This window comes from Cynocephalus volans, chromosome 1, assembly GCF_027409185.1.
Source record: "Cynocephalus volans isolate mCynVol1 chromosome 1, mCynVol1.pri, whole genome shotgun sequence".
NCBI classification, from domain to species: domain Eukaryota; kingdom Metazoa; phylum Chordata; class Mammalia; order Dermoptera; family Cynocephalidae; genus Cynocephalus; species Cynocephalus volans.
Window position 1 is genome coordinate 188,480,175 of NC_084460.1, and position 22,094 is coordinate 188,502,268.

The 22,094-nt window shown below is 41.6% G+C and overlaps 1 protein-coding gene across 2 annotated transcripts; it reads right to left on the reverse strand.

Annotated features, from left to right (window-relative positions):
• Positions 1–3,062: 3,062 nt before the first annotated feature.
• Positions 3,063–21,936, reverse strand: ZBTB21 (zinc finger and BTB domain containing 21). Of its 2 annotated transcripts, XM_063110518.1 has the most exons (3): positions 21,848–21,936; positions 8,453–10,071; positions 3,063–7,849 (listed from the first exon to the last, which is right to left on the reverse strand). In XM_063110518.1, the coding sequence occupies exons 2-3, from the start codon at positions 10,056–10,058 to the stop codon at positions 6,855–6,857; spliced, it is 2,601 nt and encodes an 866-aa protein (XP_062966588.1). In that variant the 5' UTR covers positions 10,059–10,071; positions 21,848–21,936; the 3' UTR covers positions 3,063–6,854. The 2 variants fall into 2 exon arrangements, with proteins under 2 accessions (XP_062966588.1, XP_062966578.1); XM_063110508.1 differs by having other exon boundaries at positions 3,063–10,071.
• Between the last annotated feature and the right edge of the window lie 158 nt (positions 21,937–22,094).

Here is a 22,094-nt window from a genome sequence, read left to right on the forward strand (position 1 = left end):
AATCAGACTCCTTAGAGATATAGCTGGTTTTAGGGCTCTGGCAGGCAGAGAACAAGACGAACTTGGAACATCTTGTTGTGCCAGAAAGTAAGAAAAACACTCAAAAAATAAAGGAGACATGGCAAAGGTCAGAGAAGCTAGTTTGAAACACCCATTGCTTAATTTAGAGTAATCTGAGCTTCAAAATAAATGATGGCAACTGATTATAACCCAATGAATAGAATAGGAATCCATGAGCCTGCAGTACATGCAGAAGTAAATGAATAAATTAATGGGAATTACAGAACATTTTTTTCTTGCAGCAGAAAGCCATGAATGAAGAAGAAATGGTAGTATGAGACGAATCCCTATTTAGCAACAACTATAAAAATTCAGGCAAGAAACATCAACAGATGCTAAAATTAATGAGTAAAATTGAAACAAAGAATGGGATTTTACATAGCCTCAGAATATCTCCCCACAATATATGTATTGACTGCAAAGGGGGAAAAGCATAGTGGAGAAAGCTGTCAGAAGTTATCTTAGTCAAATAATTAAAAGGAACACCACCATTCAGTGGACAAACAGGCATCCCATGCCACCCGTGGGTTAAAATGAAAAGAACATAGCTTTGGTGGTATTCTGGCCCCAAAATGCATACCTTGGGTCTAGTCATGAGGAAACACCGGACAAGCTCCAATTAAGGGAGACTCTACAAAATGACTAGTTCACCATCTTCCAAATTACCAAGGCCAAAAAAGTCAAAGAAAGACTGAGGAATATTCCAGATTGAAGGAGACAAGAGAGTGCTGGGCTACCTGGGAATGGGGAAGGAAGTAAAAAGTAAAGAACCATGTGGGAGAAAAACAAGCCTACTGATATTTCACAAACACTACCCTGCACTGCGTGCAGGACTTCATGTGTAACAAGCGCTCGATGGTAGCTACTGTCACTACCCTTAGGTTACCTGGTGAGTGCATCAGGCAGCTCTCCATGCCAGGCAACCTATGGGCACTTCAGTGTTGCCAGGGACATACATGGCATGTTACACATCCAAAACAATTACAGCAGCACACGAGTGCCTGACATTTATGAAGTTCCAGAGACTTGTCAGCCTAACACCAGCCATCTGAACATTTCCATTCGTCCCTGAGCTAAGAACCAAATAAAAATTTAAATACACTATGGTCTCTTACTGAGTAGCTGAATCAAAATCTGGGGAATATACACAGAGATATTCAGATTCATTTTTCTGCTAATATTAGCTAAAAATAAGTGGTCTGGTTGTCCTTCACTTCTGACAAGATTTCGCTGTTGCATTCGTTTATTTATGAAATACTTTATAGGTTCCTTTCCTTTGCCAGGTCCTGGAAACACAAAGATGGATAATAAAAGCCCTTGCCCTCGAGTCTCTCCTAGTCTCATAGGATAGATCATAAATGGATAAAATAAAAGGTAGCAAGTCAAATGATAGGGCTATGTTAGGGTTTTATGGGAACGCTTAGGAGGCGCAACTACTTTGGGCTGATGTGAGGAGCAGGTGGAAAGGGACCAGGAAGTATTTCCCAAAGGGAATAATGCCAACCACTGTAAGTGGGATCTATGACATTCAGCTCGGCAAATGCAGGTTTGCATTACTGTGAGACGGACAAACTGACCAAAGGATCCTACTGCAGAGGACGGAGGCTGATGGCCAATCACGTGATACCCCAATTCAAGCTACAGCAGGGTTCCACCATGCTCGATTTGTAAAGTGCTTCCATGACAACATGGGAAAACTACTCCAGATATACACCTTGTACAAAGAATATCTGCCACTCAGCTTTCATAGTTCACAACAGCTTATGTTCATAAGAGCCAGGATTTAGCCTCTGGCTGGGGAAAATAGTAAATGTTGGGGACTGTCTTCAGCGTGGGCCAAAGACCGAGGCTACAACAGGAGTGCAACAATCCCAAACTCAACAAGCCTGTTTTTACTAAGAAAAAAGGTAACGTTTTAAAAACAAAACAATATTTGCTGGCAAATTGAATAGGAGGGTTAAAGCAAAAGGAAGATTTTTTAAAAATTACACAGTTGTTCCTGGTGCAATGTGTTCAAGAAACTTTAGGCAGAGGCTTCCAAGAAAGACTAATGGGGGATACTGCAAAGGAAAACAAAGCCACCGAAAGAGGCAAGTGGGAGCCCAGGGTAGCCAGAATTGTCACTGATCGATCTGGTGTAAGTCCCTCTCCTTTGTTTCTCTCTAGTTCCTTCTCTTCCAATGAGCTTGGTAGTAGTGTTAATGTGTAATATCTACTGCTCAGCTCTTCACTTTACAGGGAAAGCTAATGTAATAAAAAAGAGGAATATATCTCGATGTTACAGAACACCCCCTCATTAGAATGAACAAAGATGCTACAATATTGAAGCCTTTAAACTATGAAATAAAACTAGTTTGTCAATTGCTATGCTGAAATATCAATGCAGGGTGTTTAAAAACTTTCTTTTTATGTATTTATCCACCCCCTCCAACACACGATCACCTTAAAAACTACTAATTTGAATAGGAGAGAAAAAGGTGGATGAGCAAAGATTGCTGCTTATCTAACTTAATTATATATTTGTAGTGTCCAAATAACTGAAGCTTTAATACAAACAATTCTACAAGCAACCTAGAACTGGGGAAAATTAAATATCTCCAACTTATAAGTGGCTATTCATATTACCCACATAAAAAGGCTTCATCTTTACTTTCATCAATTTAAGTATTAGTAATTATTACCAAATATTCTCAAATGCAACACATACCAACGAGACCACGATTCAACGCAAAATACAGTACAAATTTATTGACTCCAATCATTCTTAGTCAAGATTTAAGCAAAGTAAACAGACAACAGAACTGTACACAAATAAGCAATGGATTAACATTAGATAGAAATCCTATTTTACTATGAATTTTCAGTCCAAAAAAGCTTATTCTTAAATAAAGTTGAACAATGATTTACTCTGCTAAAGCATAAAACAAAATATACACAATTATAAAACCACTCGTTTTTAACAATACACATATATTCAATGAAAAACTTGAAAGAGTCTTGAATTAATGTCAAAAGAAATTATTACCTTCTGAAAATTAGTATTAACCAAGCAAAACTTTGTGGAGAATCTGGTCAGCACTATCAAATGACTAAAGAGTACTGAATTCAACTACTTAAAAGATTTACAGTAAAATACTTTGGTTTCCAAAAGACTGTCTTTAAAAGGAATTTTTAAAACACCTGACATTCATTCATTTTTTTCCTCCTCCAGAATCTAAACACTGATTTAGTGTTCTCTCCAGTCATGTGGAAATGTCATAAGCTGGAGCATACTCAGATCACTGAAAGAACATATTAAAAATTACACAAACACCAAACTTCTTAAAGTGCTAAAGCCACAAGAGAGAAAAACCTATTTTTAAAATTTAGAAAAGTTTAGTAGCCAGTGTCAAAGAAAACTTATTAAAGAACGTATTAGCATTATTTAAACCAATGATGCGTTTCACAATTATTGCAAAAAACATTGAGACCTCAGAAATTGACAAACTGACTTTTAATATTTCAATAATGGTTAATTAGATGAAATTTACAAACAAATCTGTTAGAAATGACACCTAATTACTTTTGTACTAAGAAAATTCAAATAATTTACTTCCTCAAGTTCCAGATTACAGTTGTATACACACACAAACCAACCCAAATTTGAAAGAACAAAGGCCAACTTTATATATGCTAATTCTCATGCCTCTCCCTCTCCTACCTCCTCGTTCTGTGAAAGGGACATTTTGTCATCTCACAGCTGCTACTCCCATTAGTCCACATGGGGGCTCCATGTGGACTCAGACGACCACTGATTAAGTGTCGGAGCATATTTTTACAAAGAGAAGGCTGTAAACAATCCATTCCAAACCAGAAAACAGAGAACATCGTATATCTCCCCACAAATGCAAATAACATCACTGCTGAATTGTCAGTTGTATGATTTGGTAAAATTATAAATACATACTTACTCTAGTTTTAAGGTGAGTATTCTATTAATCTTGAAAAATTACTATTAAAAATACACAATGTTACTTCCATTGCTTACCTTGAGTGATAAAAACTCACATTTTGTTACTCCCTCCTTCCCCAACATAAAGGAAATGATTCAATAAGTTCTCAGATTAACAAAGAATATATTAAAACATTTTACCTTCTTTCCACAACTGCATAAAAAAAAGCAGGCATCCTGAATACTTACAAGGAATAATGAGTTTTCCCCACTTTCAAAAATTAATTACAATCAGAAAAAAAAAATTTACAAGAATATCTTTATTAGCTAAAGAGTTATAACAATGAAAGACCAACTTGCTTTACATCAAATGGTTGCCTACTGGTTGAGATAAACATTCTTTAAAAAAAGTTTACTGAATAAAGCAATTAATGTCTTTCATTTTTATTTCTTAACATTTAGAATATGTACGAGTGGAAGCATATTTTTTTGACCACCAAAATAAATTCTTTCAGCCTAATGCTTTTAAGGTACGGTATAAAAAGTAATAGAAAAACCGCAACTGCATTATAAATGTTTTTGGTTCAAAATTTTATTTGAAATCTTACATTCCTTGCCTTGACAAAAATGTGAAGACAAAACACTGATAATTTTTAAACTCTAACAGATATGCAGAGCCTATATTTAGATCAAAAATATTTTTTACTGATTAACAATATTTAAAAAAAAAATCTTCAAAAATGTAGCATAAAATTTCAAGTCCTGGGATACTGAATTTACAATGCCAAGATACTATGTACCATGGAATTATCACAGATACTCTAACGGCCATATAGGTGGTGATTATTCAGGGAAACTCTTCTTGTGAAGAAATGAAAACTACCCAAGACATTCAGAATAAGAAATACCACATTATACAGGGAATGAATTCAATGTACGATAGATAATCCATCCTGACGTTGCATATAAAGTCATATGCTTTAGTTTTATCTTTAATATGCATAGATTTCTTCAAGAAAATATAAAGATGGCAGGAATCAGTAACTGCAACTTAGTTTTCCTTTCCCCATCAAATTTAAGAACAAAATAGGAAGTAACTACTAAAATATTTTGGAATTTTTGAAAGATTTTTCAAGTGAAAGCATAAAAGGCAAAATTTCATATATTTCTATAATGTACAAATTAGTGTTTTATAAAAATGCTTGCATTTCAATAAAAATTAAGAATATCCTTCCTACCATTGGTATGGAATGTTCGTAATGAGATTGATGGGTACAGTTCTTTTCTGCTGGAGCAAATTTAAAATTATTTCTTAAACACAGTAGTTGACTTTATATCGAAAGAATAGTTTGTAAAAAAATTTATAAACTCGAAGCCTTAATCTGTATCACTACCTTAAAAGGATTTTGCAGTTTCAATATTTTTTATGATGTATACCTAACTGCTCATACAAGAGAAATAAAAATTTTCCGTTTCGAAACACACCACCGAAGTTTGGATAACACCTACCGAAAGGCTTTTAATTACAACTTATACAAAATAGTGAGAGGAAAAAAAAAGTCCAACCCTATGAACCAAAGTAAGTGGCAAAAACTAATTTTGGACCCTTAACAGTGCTTTAATACATATTTATGAAATATTAAGCAGTGACTTAGAGCAGAATGGTTTTGCTATTGACATTTTAACCACCATAGACTGCAACAAATTCTAACAGAAATTGTCACAAAAGACAGGGGCAGGAAAATGTGTATACTGTATATGTTGTTCATGAAAAACATTCTGAAACTGCAGCCTGGTGTTTCTTCCTCTGCTCTGAAGTCTCTGGAAGTAAATGGTAAAAGTTAGAATTTTAGAGCAGCTGTACTGACTCTGAGTGTTTAGGATCTTATCTATGTCCCCACCTTATTTGTTATACTAATGTTAAGTTCAAAATCAGTGCCACAGGCTAGCTTTTTTTGTCCCAACTACACTCAGATTTTCAATTTGTGACAGCATAAATCAGAGAAAACCAGGAAGTCTTTCAAGTGCTGGTCTGAATTTAGACAGTAATGCAGTGTATGTATAACACAGCGCAGTTTTCATGACAAGGCCTAGCACTACTGAAGCTATTATAATGCGACTTCACAGGACTTCCATAAATCATGTTTCTATCTCCATCTTCCTTAGAGTTGACCATCGTTCATTATATTAAGTGACCGAGAGCAAGTTTTTATTTTATAAAAATCTAAGTGTTTCTATTGCTGATTTAATTTCTCACAATTTCTATGAAAAAAAGTTCTACATGACCACAAAATACCAAATATTTATTTTTGTCAAGTGTCAGGATAACTTATTAAAGTTGAGGTTTATCATTTTTTTTTATTGCTAAAGTACTCTAAGAACTAAATCAATACTGCAAACCATTCCACTTCTTCCTGATACATTTCTGGACTTAAGAACATGGCTAAGATTTATCTAGAACTTAGGTGTCTGAAATAATGAAAAGAAGAAATACTTTTGATAGTATTCCACTAAATACAAATCAGTAAAAAGCAAAACCTCAATTAAATGATTATACTGACACCTTGGAATGAGGAACCATGCAAACAACCAAGATTAATCCAATTTCAGCATTAATGAAATCAAACAATCTTGTTATGGTAAGGTCCAGAACCACAATATTTTGAAAAGTTTATTTCTAAAGTTGAGGAAGGACAGTACTAATTAATATCAGTTTATCTCAAACTTAAATTCAAGCACAACAATTTCCAACCTTTATTATTCTTTTTCAAAGAATATTTTGTTTCTTATGACACATTTCACAATTCAGGTTGAAATCTGGAAACCGCCTTCCCTTTCATAATAGGTAAAAAGTGTTGGTCTTTCAATTGTGTGTTTGCTCATGACTCCAAAGACTAAATGCAGTCTTGAAAGTCCTGTGGCAAAGTTTACACATAAACTGCCTTTTAAATGTGATTGCTGAAAGGGGTGGGGCATGGTAAAAAAGGGTGTCTGATTCCTGGGGTACAAACAGTTTATCTGTGGCTGGAGCTGGGTTTTCAGACAAGCCCACGGGGCCGTCAGGCTCCAGGGGCTGAATCTTGGGCAGCGGTGGTGGCGGTGGCAAAGGCGGTGGCGAGGGAGAGTTTGTGGGAACGGGGCATGCTTCAGATTCTTTATGTGCTGATTCCTCTGTAGCCTGAGACATGTGGGACTGGAAGTGACTCCAGAGCCGAAAATTAGTGCGAAAAGCTTTGTTGCACACATGACAGATAAATGGTTTCACTGAGCACAGCAGCTCCTGGTGCCGCTCCAGCTGCTTGTGCACCGTGAATACCTTTCCGCACTTCTCACAGGGCCACAGGTTAGCATCTCTACTAGGACCTGCTTCTTTGGGGGCTGCACTGGCCTCAGGTGCCTCTTCCTCAGCCTCCTCCACAGGTTCCTCTTTGACTTGGATTTTCAGTTGCTTAGACAAACTCAGGTCTTCAGGGAGACAAGAGGAGTCTTCTGAGTCAAAGTTAACTTGCTCTGAAGAGTCATTGAACACATGGTCATCTTTCGCTGTCACAACGTGGTTTGCTTTATTAGGCTCGGGCTGGGGTTGGGGCCGTGAGGCACCAGTGACTTCGCCATTGTGGTCCAGAACGGGCAAAGAGAAGTTCTCGGTCGGGGCCATGTTGTTCTGATTGTGCACTTCCACCTGGTGCCGCCAGATGCTGAATGAGGACTTGAAGGTGCGCATGCACTCGAGGCAGGTCAGCTTCTTGTACTCACACTTGCTCTCGTGCTCGTGCTTTAGTTCGGGCGAGAAAAACCTGAGGCTGCAGTAAGGGCAGACGGTTGCATTCCGGCACAGCCGCTCGTGGCTTCCTTGCTCTAGGAGAGAAGAGAGCTTAGCATTACAGAGGCGGCACTGGTAAACCTCCTTGCTTTCTACCGCACTTGCAAGAGGAGCATGCTCTTTTGGCTTAGCCACTTTATTTACTCCAAGGGGTTTTTCTCCTGGGTGCATTTTTATGTGCTGCTTAAATTGAGAGAGAAAGCGATATGCTTTTCCACAGTAAGTACAAATGTATGCTCCTTTGGCGCGAGACCTCAAGTTCCTCTTGATGACTTGCTGTGCCTGGGAACTACTCTGTCCCTGGAAACCAGGCTTGCCACGCCTTAACTTAATGATCAGGGCCTTCTTAATTTCTCTCTCTCTCACTATGTCAATCAGCTTTCTTTGGAATTTTTCATCCAAAACAGCATGTGAACTAGAGGCTGGTGACGGGTTCTTCACTATGCCATGTTGGGTCTGACAATGTGTCCACACTTTGAAGTTGGTGTGAAACCTCTTGTGACAGATGTCACAAGCGTAGGGCTTTTCTGGGTTATGGTACATGTTAACGTGGCGGTGAAGACCCGCTGTTGATCTAAAGATCTTAAGGCAATGTTTGCATTTAAATTTTTTGTTTGGTCTCATCCCCTCCAACTCACCAAATTCATCTTTATTCAAATCAGAATCTGGAAAATCTGCTTCAAGGAGAGTAGGATTTGAGCCTTCTTCAAAATTATCTCCTGCTCCAGGAGACCCATGCTCATTCACCTTCAACTTCTTAAATGGCAATCTTCTGTCCGCTTGGAACCTCCTTTTTGCTGGGAGTCTGCTCATGTCTTTTTGGTCATCTTCTGTTTTCAGAGACAAGTCTCTGGTGATGGAGGATGACGATGAGGCTGTTGCTGTTGATGCTGCATCTCCCACGGTGACTCGGATGATGTCTGAGGGGTCTGACAGCGGGCTGCTGGGCTCAGTCTTGATGCGCACCTCAGTCACAGGGGAGGTTCCCTCCCTACCCATAGGCTGAGAAGCACTAAAGGACCTGAGGCGATGTGGTTGTGGCACTTGAGGCCTGTCATCTAGGACTGCTTTTTCACTACAATCTTTTAAAGATGACTTTTGAGATAAAGCACAAAGCACATTCCCTGGTGCATCATCTGACACCGAAGATGATCCCTGGGAAGATTTCAAATCTACAGAGGGCGAATAGACAGGAACCTGGCTATCCATCGACAGTGACCGTCTGAGGAGACTCTTAACAAGTGGGCCACTTCTGTCGATGCTTTGGTTTCCAGAACCAGATCCACTGGATGGGATCACTAAGCCTAACTTTGAATAGTACAACAAATTTCTGTCTTCGCCTTGACTACTTCCTTTGTTAGTTTCTTTTAATAGATAGGGAGTCTCTGATGAGCTACAAAGAGACAAAACAGGTGGCCGTGGTCTTTTCAAAGCCAGCTCTATGGCTTTTCCTTTTGGAAGCTGACCACTTACACCTGGTTTATCGTCCATAGATTCTCTGTCTTGCAGAGGCTTTGAAGGTAATACTGCATTTCTTTTCACCAAACTGCTTCTATTAGGATCATCCAAAGATCCAGAATGCTCAAGAGACTTTGCATATCCCACAGAACTCTCTTTTGGCCAACTCTTTTCCGTTAACGACAAACTGTGAAGTGGTTCAATTGGTTTTGGAAGATGAGGCTTACTGGTACTGGTCTTGACTGCAATGCTAGGTGAGGGCTGGGAAGTATGGCTTAGATCGGGTTGATTTTGACTAACAGTTCTTCCTTGTGCTTCATTTCTACTTTGACAAACAATGACACTTCTCTTTTGAGAACTGTTTTCATCATCTTCTACAAAAACTTTTTTCCTATTAGGACATGTTGGAAAGGGGGCTTGAGGTGTTTTAGAAACGATGTTAGTCAGAAAGGAAATCCCAAGGCTATAGCCAAGTTCTTGCACAGCAGCAAGGCTGCTTTTCTCAACAAATAAAGATGAAGAATAAATGTAGTTTAAAACATTATCAAAAGCATCTGGTTCACAAAAGTCAAGCTGAAATACAGTTTGTGACTCATTTTCCTTATTTGTGAATAAACTCTGAAAATATTCACTGCTGGCAGCCAAGACATTTTTATGAGCTCGAAACTTCTGGTCTCCAACAATCAGAAGCACATCACATAGCTGTCCTTTGAGGCGCTCCTCATTGAGGGCACTCAGGAGAGAAATGGCATGTGCAGGGTTGATGTAATGCAGCAATCCCTCCATTGCTTGGGTTTATCTGGAAGAAAAAATGTAAAATTGTAACGAACAATGTGGTGAAAAGTTCTCCACCTTATGAAAAGCTTCTAAAGAGCAGGCAACATCAGCTGTCCTTTCATAGGTGCCGATATTCGGCAGACTATAGGTGACAAAAGCTTTTTGGATGAACAATCTTATTTAAATAACAGTGAAAATATAAAATAACAAATCACATGGTTGAAGTAGGTCTCCAATCATTAAAATTAAAGAATTTTAGGATCAAAAGACTATAATATAGGCATTTTTATACCATCAAAAAGACTGCTAGAATTTGGCAGGCATATATGGAAGCAATATTTGAAAATAAAGGTTTATTTAGGGTCCTTATCCATTTGATGCTTGGTTCTATTCCTTATTAAATCAGAGAATAAGTATGAATTATCAAACCCCCTAAAGTTTGTAATTCTGAAAAGAAATCAGTTTTATTACTGTATATACTTTAATGTGAATTATTAACAACAGATTGTAAAGTAGAAGTCTTGTCAGACCTTTTAAAATAGGTAAGAATTTGGACAGAGAAAAATCATTTGCTAATTTCTATTGAATCAAAGTGTTTAAGAAAGGTTAGAAGCATTAAAGAATTAAGAGTTTGTTTTCTTTACACTAATTACCTTGCAATCTCTTGAATACTGTTTTCTTATCAAATCACATTTTCAACAATAGCACAAAGGAAAACTTCAGCCTGGCTCTAAACTTAACTAAGGGGTTTGAACTGAGATTTTACTGAAATTCTCTTCGAATCTAAAAACAAAACAAGGGGGTCTGGTGGCTGTGTGCAGGCGCTGGCACAGACCCCTGGCTGAGATGCTGGCCTCCCCTGCACACTGACTGTCCGTGGGCGTTTCCAGTATCCTCTCTGCGTGGCAAGTCCCTCGGGTGAGTTGGGAATAACAACCAAACCCTCTTGCAGGGCTGTTACAAAGACTAGATGAGGTAGCCTCTAATATGTAGTAAGCACTCAACAAATATTGTGTAACTGACTTTCAGAAATTGCAGGATTAACAGGCATTAAATTCAGCATCAGAAAAAGGGTCCAGATTAATTTCACCATGCTCTCAACACAGATAAAGCCATTTCATACAGAGACAATGCCCGACTCTCTGTATATGTCCCTTCACTTAGGCTTCTGTTCCTACAAATACTTCATCTCTTTGGTTTGATCTAATGCTGTCTTTTCTTCAAAATATTGTTGTGACAATTCTTTTTACTATTAAAATGGCTCCAAAATAACTAAGAATACTAGTATTTGTGACAGTTTTGTCACTCTCTGGAGGGCAAGCTGTGGATGAATCACACTTGGCTCCACCACATTTGCAGGTTTTCTTCTGGCTTCAAGGGGTCAGCCTCTGCTGGTCATCCTGGCCTCTGGGCTCTACAGAAGAGCCAGAAAGAACAGTCTGCTGGCTATCAAGCTGGGAGTGGCCAAATGCACTACACAACTTCTTTAATATTATTCTGACTCCTTGTTAAGGTTGACTAGATTTAACTGACTCAGAGGCATGACTTTGTTTCTAGGGATGATGCCTTTAGCCTGTCCACAAACAAATGCCTTGGTCAGACTGCACCACATTTCTGTTCATGCCTGCCTACCATCCCTCATATTCAGAGGTAACTTTTAATTCCTCTATTTGTGATTGCTTGATAGAGATACTTTCCCTTCCTTTTCCATCTGTTAGCCATTTTAATTTCTCTCTTAATCGCACTATACTTTCTTTATAATCACACGTCTATTTGTGTAAAGAAACCCTTATCATCTTTTACAGAGGTCAGCAGAAAAAGAAAGAAGCTTGTAATGCCACAAGTACTGACTCAACCATGTATTGAGCAGTTCTCAGCACTAATAATTTTGAGAAAGCTAGTTCAAATGTTGCCACAGGGGAAAGCAACAGATGTGGAATCAAAGGCTTAGACAAGTATTTGTCAAAAGGGGTTCTTAAACTCAACTTAGCAGTTCGAAACTAGCAATTGAAAAAAAAAAAGCCAAGTTACTGTGCAGTGTTGTAACAACAAACTGGCCAACAGCAAAAAACAAAACAAACAACCCAAGTAGGACAGAGTAGAGAAGGTCAGAACACATCATATGTAGTAAGGCTAACTGAGAGTCTGTGAAATGTTTGTTTCAGTTACATTCATACACAGCCACACATGCAAGCATGTTCTGCGCTGAGATGTAAAATGCATTCCTTCCTGTGAATCACAGTCAAGATAGTTTTCTAGGTAACCAACCTCTCAGCCTCAGTCTCCCCCCCTGTAAAATGGGGATAATAATAGCAGCCATCATAAAATGCTGTGAGAATTAAATGAGATAATAATAGCTATCACTTATTTAGCACCTACAACACAGTACAAACTGTACCAGTAACTTCTCACATCATTTGTTCACTCAAGAAAATACCATTTGAAAAGACTTGAAGGAGGTGAGGGATGAACCATGTGGATAATAGAGGGAAGAACATTATGGAGCCAAGGTCAAAGAAGGGCTGGAACAGAGAGAGCTGGGGGTGCCGTGGAACATGACATCTGAGAAGCAATGAGGAGACAGACTGTGTAGGGCTGGGTGGACCACTGGAAGAACTTTTTTCCTATGTATGAAATGGCAGCCATTGGAAGATTCTGAGCAGAATGACAAGGACTTGGATTAAGTTTTAAAAGAACTGCTCTGGCTACGTTGTGGGAATAGACCACGGAGGTTAGGGCAAGGGTGACTTCTGGAGCTGGCCAGGAGTCCATAGCAATGATACAGGTTAGAGAGGACAGTGTGGCTTGGACCAGGGTGGAAACAGGGGAAGTAAAGACTGAGTCATCAGGATTTCTAACAGTTGACTGTAGGGGATAAGAGAAGGTGAGGAGTTACGGATGTCTCTAAGGATTCTGCCAGAACTGAAAGGATGTCCTTAGTTGAGATGGGGTTTGTTAGAAAAATCAGGAATTCAGATTTTGTGTTTTTCCTACAAATTCAGTTTTGATATTCTCAAAGTGAGCAGCCACTGTTTATCAATGTTCCCTTTATGGGCATCCCTCCCTGCTTTCAATAAACATCTGCATCTAAATCCTTGTCTCGGGGTCTGCTCTTGGGAGAACCCAAACTAAGACACCAAGACAATCTGAAACCACAGATATAGGCTAAGGACCTGTGTGAAGACTAAACCAAATGAGATTTTCTATAACTCTGGACATGAAGTAATGCTATTTCACATACTATTTGTACCCTATTGCCAAAAAAGCAACATTTTTCTTACTTTTCATTGTTTAGAAAGGTTTCTTTCTTTATGCTTTCTTTAAATTATCATAATCCCTGTTTCTGCTCTAAGTAACTTCCAATCTCTTGGACCTCAGGCTTCTATCTTCTTTGAATGATAACATCTGGGAATTAGAGAACAATAATAAAGTCTCTCAGAATAAAGTTGTGAGAGGGCCCCACCAGGCCCTGTGGCATGGAGCTGGGGGAAGCCTAACCCAGCTGCAACTAGGCAAGCTGCTGCCACTGCCCTAGTCCTGCCAGGGTCCTGAAGCATGAACCCAGCCGCAACCAGGTAAAGAGCACACCAAAAACACAACTTCATGTATTAGCCCACTATAGCCACTGTAATTGCTATGGCTGCCACAAAAGTAGCTATCTCTATAGCACCAGTCACAGCCACGGTGTAGGTGGCATGCCAGACTCTCAACTGCACTGACAGAAGGAGAGGCATCAGTGGAGATAAAAAAAAAAAAAAAAAGAGGCCCTCTCTCTCCACAAATCACACTCCAGAGTCATGGAAGAAGCATCTGATTTACAATAATCGGTGAGGACTTGACCACACCTGTCTCAGTACTGGGCTCTAGGCAACAAACCAACAGAGGAACAGTTAATCTAGCAGATGGAGAGAACAAATCTATGGTTATTAGAAGGGGGAGCAGGAGGGGAGCGGGGAGGGGGAAGGGGAGAGATTCAATAAGGGGAATAAAGAATAAGTATGATTTGTAACAATGAATATGCTAATAAAATAAATAAAGAAAGAAATAAGGAATACAGTTGTAAGAAAAATAGTCACTGTCCCTGACAATTATTTGGGGTTTAAAACCATTCATTTGACTATAACTTCCATCTAGTCATCAATGAGATTGCCTGCCTAAAAAGTGGTTACAGATGTCCAAATTCTGATATACCACTGTTGAGTAACTTCATTTCTATTTCATCCACTCAAATGCTATTTGGGTTCTTAATAATAAGTAATACTTAAGTGTTTACTCTGCACTTAAGAAGTCAACATTTTTTATGTATTAGCCAAGTATTTACAGCAACCCTAGGAGATTGGTACTATCATTATCCCCATTTTACAGATGAGGAAACTGAGGCACAGAAGTCACACAGATAATATGTAGCAGAGCAGGATTCACACAGCTGGTGTGGCTCCAGAGGCCAAGCTCTTAACTCCTACACCATTCAGCTTCTACTTTCCTCTTTTAATTCTCACATAATCTTCTCTTAGACACTGTTATCATCCCTATTTTACAAATTAGGAAACTGTGGCATTGAGAGGTCAAGTAATTTGCCTAAGGTCACCCAGACATCGGTAGTGGAGCTGTGAGTCTGGTCCCAGAGCCCTGGCTCTTAATCATCACATTCTATGCTCCTTGTGGCTGGGCATCTGTCTGATATGTGCTGGAACTCACCTACAGACTGAGGTCAGCAATCCACCAAGCATGGCCCTGCCTTACGGAGCATAAAGCCCTGCGCAGAAGTAGGATGAGTCAATCATCAGCACAGGCCAGTATGCTAAGCAGCACACGGGATGCTTGCAGAGTCAGAGAAGCAGTGCAGATGACAGGCACCAGATCCAGGTGAGACAGAGGCCGGGAAAGGCAGTCCACAGAAGGAATCAGGGATTGTGGGGACAAGACAGGCAGGAAGGGTGAAGGGCATTTCAAGGAAAAGAGCAATATGTGCAACATCAGAGACCAGACAGAGCATGGGTATCCAAGGGAATTGCAGGTTGTTTCATCTGGATAGAGCCATGGGTACATGCAGGGCAGAAGGCCACAAGGCTGGAGAGGGAGAGGGACGCATGAGGGCTTTGGGGGCCACAACTATAAGAAGAGTGTGACATCTTCCACTCTCCCCCATACCCAGAAACTCTAAAAGTCTAGAGAGACAGGAGAGGTGGATAGTGCAGACTCCTCACCTTAATATATGGCTCCTGTTTTTACATCTTAGTTCAATTATTAAATCTTGAAAACAATGAACCCTTTCCTGGTCTGGCTGCAAACTGACAATCAGCATTTTGGTTTTTGTGTTCTTAATGACAGTAGATGTATTGAGTTTAACAACCTAACTAAAAATATAAAATGCTACATTAAGAATACAGGCAAAAAGCGGGGGAAATCACAACTGCTAAATGTCATAAGATAATCCAGCAAAACTCTTTGTGGCTGGTGGATGTGCAGACTGGATTCTCAAACCTTTTGATTTCTCTGCTATTCAGCCCTCAGAGAAGGCCAGCTTTGTTGCTGGCTGTAGTTTCTCCTCAATGTATTTTTCTGATCTAGATAAAATAGATCTGCTGCCACATCAAGCTCCAAACTTGCATGCGTGTTTTAATTGTGAGTAATCAGTATCCCCGACTTGGAGGAGACAGTGCCCCCAACGTGTGAACATGTAGTGCCGCCACTGTCCACGTTCTGCTCACTCTGCACTCCTCATCTCTACCTGACCACCAATGCAGATGTTCTGCCACTTTAGTGAGGGCGGAAAAGCCTTGGTGCTTTTAAAAGAAAAGTGGGTGAAATGTTGAAGGCCCAGCCCGCTTATGAGCAGGAGGAGCTGAAAGGAACCCCCCAGGAAAACCAGACTCCAAACAAGGCTGGCTTGCTCACCACTTGGGATCCTCACACTCAAGCCTTCCCAACTCTGCCTGAATTGTTTCTATTTCATGTTGTTTCCTGAAACTTCAAAATAAAAGAGTCTCTATGGTTAACAATTCATGGAAGACATTATAGTTCCACAGAAAAGTCTTTTAAATCAGTCTACTTGTCTCAACTCTGGGCTTTGCCATCTACTAGGTATGAAATCTTGTAAAGATCACTCAACCATTCTCAGTACTGGTTTCCTTACCTGTTAAATGAGGCTAACACTACCCACCACATGGGGCTTTTATGAGGGACAAAAGATGCAATATGTTTGAGAGCCCCTAGCATGGTTAGTACTCCCCATATGGCAGTGCACATCTTCCTCCCTTCCCCTCTTCCTCTGGTAAATGTGTGTGTGGGTCTGCTTGCTGCGCCCCACGCGTGGCAGGAAGTGCTGGTAAAGGGGATTGGCAAGCTGTTTAGCTGCTTCTTCTCCAGCAACTCACCTTCCTGTGGTAGGACAGACGAACCACATGATGAAGGATGTAAAGAGTGCGAACACTTATTTCAGGAAGCAATAAATTTGGCCAGGGGAGGATGAGTGAATAGTGGATAAATCATGGAAGACTTGGGATTCATCACTTACTTGACAATTGTGATAACACTAAATGTTCTGTTCTTCACATTTCTGCTAATAGATACTTTTCAGAAATGCTCATCTGATTTTACTGTGGCTTAAAATCTCCGAAAGGCTTGCCCTGACCTTAAGTTCGAAATCCCTATGATAGCTACAAAGCCCTTTACAACTAGACTCCAGAAAATTATTTCATACCATCACCTCAAATTCCTCAAGCACTAAATACTAAGGGGTGGGGGGGACTCATGTGTTAATATAAATTAATTCAATGAAAATACTTTCCTCTTTATACTAATGTTAGGTATTTGCAGGGATTTAAGATATTTGAGGGGACAAAGTGAAGACAGGCAATTTTGGAATAAAGAATGTACTGGGGATAGAAGTAGAAGAAAGTAAAGCACAGCGAGGCACTCTGATAAAAGGACCCTAGGAAGTAACTGGGGGGCCGAGAAAGGGAGATGAATAGGGACCAAAAGCATCTCATCTACTTGCAAGTCTTAAAGACTTAAACTCAGGCTGGTATCATAGCTAAGGTTATAATGAACTTGGCTCCAGAACTAGTCCTCAAAACCCTTCTATTGGAAAATGTCTCTTTGCATCTAAAACATTAACCTAAACTGAACTCCAGAACACTGATCTTTTGGAATGTTCGAAACTGCTCATATAGTCCTAACCATGACAGTGGAAAAAAGAGGGAATGCATGCAACACAGGCAAACACCCAGTAAAAAAATCCAAAGCGTCAGCATTTGACTCTGGAATATAAACACATACATAGCTCATCCCCAAACCCTCATCCCTGGATTTAGCCCTAACTCTCTCCATTTGATTTTACTATTGGATGGTGACAGGAAGTCAGTTCTGAGTTTCAGTCTTATCATCACTCACTTGGTGACAATGTAGAGACCCAGAAATTATCTAAACCTGCTCAGGTTTCAAAGCTAAGCTAGCTTTTCTGCTCCTGCAAGAGGAGTCATGTCACTAGCTTCTACTCCATCTCAACACGTTGAGACGGTTGCTTTTGGTTTCAGGGTGTGTTCTCTGCCTTACCCAGCCATACGACTCTCCCATGAAAGGTTCAGGTGCTTCACCTGCACCTCAGGCGGCAGAGCAGCCACTTCTTTTTGTTTTGGCCACCTGGCAGCCGTTCCTCTTCCTCCTGGAACAGCCCCTTGGCTTTGCTCTGGAAGAACCACTCTTGTCCCACAAATACAGGAGTAGGCACACGACCCAAGCAAGCCAGTGAGAAACTTTCTCCCTGCAATATGGGTCCTGAGCGGAATGACAAGGGCAGTAAAGGAATGCAGCTGATCTCACTCAGCGGGGGACCTGAAAATGCAACCCACTAGTGCCTAAGACAGATTGCTGGAGTTAGCCTGGTTCTGTCCTTCCTGACCAAATTTTTTTTTTTTTTTGTCTTTTTCGTGACCGGTACTCAGCCAGTGAGTGCACCGGCCATTCCTATATAGGATCTGAACCCGCGGCGGGAGCGTCGCTGCGCTCCCTGTGCCGCACACTCCCGAGTGCGCCAAGGGCTCGGCCCTTAGCTTTTCCTTAACCCCCAAGAGCAACCCCGAATCTTTACAATAAATTCCTTTTTCTATTCAAGCCAGCCAGTCAGTTTCTGTTCTTGTTACTATAGAACCTTAATACATTTCCATGTGGTATTCACTCTTCCTGTCATGTCTTCCAAACGGATCCTTTAAAATATTGCTGCTGGACTGAGCTTCCTAAAACAAAGCTTTGATTATTCATCCAACACATACATTAAATATTACTATTTTAATTCATCTTACTTATTGAATTCCAATTATGTAAAAGGCATGGTTTGATGTATCTGAAATAGAGGAGTGCTCAAAACAGACAAGGCCCCCACTTTCTAGTAAGCTAAATCAGATGATAAACAAAGAAACAAACAGAAAAGGTAACTTTGGATTGTGCTAAGTGCTATGATGAGAATAAACACAATACAACTGGATGCAGTACCTAGGTTAGGACATGCTTTGATGTAACATTTTAGGTGAAACCTAACACTTGAATGAAAAGAGCCAGCCTTGATACTGTTTAGAAACAAAATACAAAGCTCAGCTCAAGTGCCAGCTCCTCCATGAAGCCTTCTCTTATAGGTTGAATTCCCCCCCCACCCCGTCCCCCAACCAAATTCATATGTTGGAGTCCTAACCCCCAACACCTCCTAATGTAATCGTATTTGGAAATGAGATTTTTAATGAGGTAATTAAATTAAAATGAAGAATTTAAGGCAGGCCCTAATCCAATCTGACTGGTGTTCTTATAAGAGGATATTAGGAAACAGACATACATAGAGAGATGACCATGTGAAGACACAAGGAAAAGATGCCATCTACAATCCAAGGAGAGAGACCTCAAGAGGAACCAACCCTGCCTGCACCCTGACCTTGGACTTAGCCTCTAGAACTGTGAGAAAACAAATTTTGGCTGTTTAAGCTGCCCAATCTGTGGTACTGTCATAGCAGCCCAAGCAAACTAATATACCTTCCTTGACTACGTCAGCTTATAATGAGCAAACACCTTTCAACTCCTGTATTATGTTGAGTCGGCACCATCTATGTAGTGTTTATTCATTGCCTTATTTTGCTAGGCATTTGTGTCTCTCCAACAAGACTGTAAGCTATTTAAGGACTGATCTTTTAGCAGTCTTCATAACACCCAACATAGTATTTTGCACAATAAACATTTGTTGACTTTCCTGTACTCTCTGCTCCAATTAAATGCAGGAGTGGAAATTATGCCTTCTGACTCTCTTCCTAAAGTAAAGCTGGTCACATCACCGCCCTGCTTTAGAATACTGTATTGATTACTCTATTACTTCCTGGAGAAAATCTACCCTATAGACTGGCATACAAGACTCTTCACACTCTGGTCGCAATTCATCTCTCTACCCTTACTGGACACTTCTTATCATCTCCCCTACAAACTTGCACATCCAGTTTCGGCCACCTAAAATATCTTTTCTTTCCTTTACTTGGCTAACCGCTATAGAAAGATCAGCTAAAATGATACTGTCTCTGCAAATGTTTTGTAAATTGCCCCTAGCCAGCAGCTCAGTCATCTAAACTACAGTACTTCACCTCTCTGCAATAATATCCCAACAATTTCAGCCAATCTGCTTTTTACATCTATCTCCCTCATGAGACTCCCTACAAGGAAGAGCCTTTGTTTTCATCTGTGTATCCTTAATGCCCAGCACAAGGCCTGGCGAGTATCTTCTGGGCAAAGAGAGAAATCATCAATCTTGAGGATCAAGACCCGGACTTGCTCACTTTTATTTCTCCAGAGTCCATTACAGAGCCAGAACGTGGCAGTTTTCTTTGCTTTTTCTATGAAGCCATGTGGCTTTAATATCCCTACTGGATTAAATCTGTATCTCTGCTTAGACTTCTTGAGACTGCAGCCTCTCAGGTGGAGAGGTGCCTACTGAACAGTTCCATTACAGTATATCCCCATGTCCAGCATGGTACTGAGGATCCACATACTCTTGTCCTTACCCCCACATCTGCTTGTGTTCACATACTCACTACTTAGTTTTCTGTGCAGCCAGCCACTACGTCTCCTAAACCAGAAACTTCTCTTTCCTTCAATCACTGCAATCTGTCAAACCTAACTTCTAAATAGCTCTAGGATCTGCTCTCTCCATTGGATTTGGGGACAATTAAAATTGTCCCTTCAATTATCACCTCTTCCAGAGACTTCCTTAATAATTTAACCCCTCTTTTGTCATTTAAAATTTTTCCTTTCCAGTATATTCCCTGTTACATAATACTGTAAGTTACTCAGGGGCAGGGGTGATTATCTTCAACTTTTATTTCCACAGAATGAAGCACACTATACGTTCAATACATAGTGTTAAAAGGAAGATCGAATTAAACAAAGTTACTTGCAAATAAACCAATGCCTTAAATTTCTACTTTATTTTTAACATCAATATTTAGGGGTATTTAAATTTAAACTTAATGACTACTAGTCATTAGAAATGGAGGCGGGATTTACTCCTTCAAGCACCACAGAGTTTTTAGAAATAATTTTCAATGAGAAATCCTTCTAAGATAGATTAACCCACTTTCTTGTCTTAAACAAGGGACAAAGAACATAATGCAAGCTCCTTGTTTGATGACTCAGGGTCGTCAGCATGAACAATCACTGGACTATGCTATAACACACAGACGCCCTCAGATACTGGAGGTGGATAGAGCTGTTAGCTCTCGCTCCAAAGAAAGAAATCCCAGGCAGTATGAGGTTGCGAGGTCTGATTAATTTTTCTCCCCATCTCCCACTGTCGGGCAATCCCCCTGGAGTACTCGTCTAAAAATACACCACTTCCAAATGTGCGCTTAAGCGGTGTTCTCCGGGACCCCTCATTCTCCGTGGCTGCAAGTGCACGGCAGGGCTTCCCTGCGATTAGACAGCATGCTCTTTTGTGGGTAGACCGCGGAACGTGCTCCAGTTAAACGGAGTCTGGCTGATAAGCAAAGCCACGAAAAGATCACGGGGGCGGCCGCGCAGTCTCCGGGCAAGGTCTGGACCCCTCCGCTTCCCCAAGCCTCCAGCCGCAGACTCGGGGCCGACAGGGGCTCGCCTGAGAGGGCGGGCGGCCGGGCCACGGCCGAACAGGAAGCTCCCGGCGGCGAGGGGCTGTGCTCGGCGCACGGCGGGCGTCGCAGAGCCGGCCATCCCCGGGCTCAGGGGATGGTGGCTGCGCCGCGAGGCCCGCCTTCCTCGGGAGGAAAGCCCGCCCGACCGCCGGCGGTCATGCTCCGGTCGGGGTCGTCATGGGCCGCGGCAGGTGCGGTCCCCACCGCTGCCCGCTCGCCCTCTTCCGCACGCCCGCCTCGAGGCCTGGGCAGGCCCCCCACACTGCTGGCGGGGAGCGCGCGCCCTCCACGGCAGGAGTTTCTACCGTTCGGCGCGAAGGGCGCGCCCCCTACCCCGGGGCAGCCCGGTCAGCGAGAAGAGCTCGGCCAGTGAGGGAACGGGGCATGCGCAGTGGCGAGGGCGAGGCCAAGTGCGGGCAAGGAGCATGCGCAGTGTGAAGGCACAATCGGCTACGTGGGACTCCAAGGCGTGCTCGGTGAGCGCTAAGGTCCCGCGCACGCGCAGAAGCGCCCGGTGCCCTCAACCCGCTGGTGGAGAGAAAAAAGAGGAGAGAAATCACCTCAGAGTTACGTCAGGAAAAGCCGCGTTTTGCGGGCAGGCTGTAGCCTCCCACGGGGCTCCGCCGTTTTCCTTAAGGGAGAGGCGTGACAGTTACTCACCGGCCTTCAGCCCCGAGGCAGACGCCGGGCCCCTTTCCGCTCACACTCGGCTCGCGCGCGCCACAGCCGCCGCTGCCGCTGTGATTCCATCCATCTTGAATTTGACGTCATCCCACACCAGGGATGAGGTCATCGCAGGCAGTGCTCGTCACGTGCGCGGCTCTGTGATTGGTCGCCGGGTGTCGGGGGGCGGGGCGAGGGAGGTGCGCGGCGCCCGCGACTGGGGAAGGCGGGCCTGCCGGGAACC

What these genes read in the sequence shown, in the direction of transcription:
- ZBTB21 (XM_063110508.1), bottom strand. Translation starts at nt 10,058, where the DNA reads ATGGAGGGATTGCTGCATTACATCAACCCTGCACATGCCATTTCTCTC.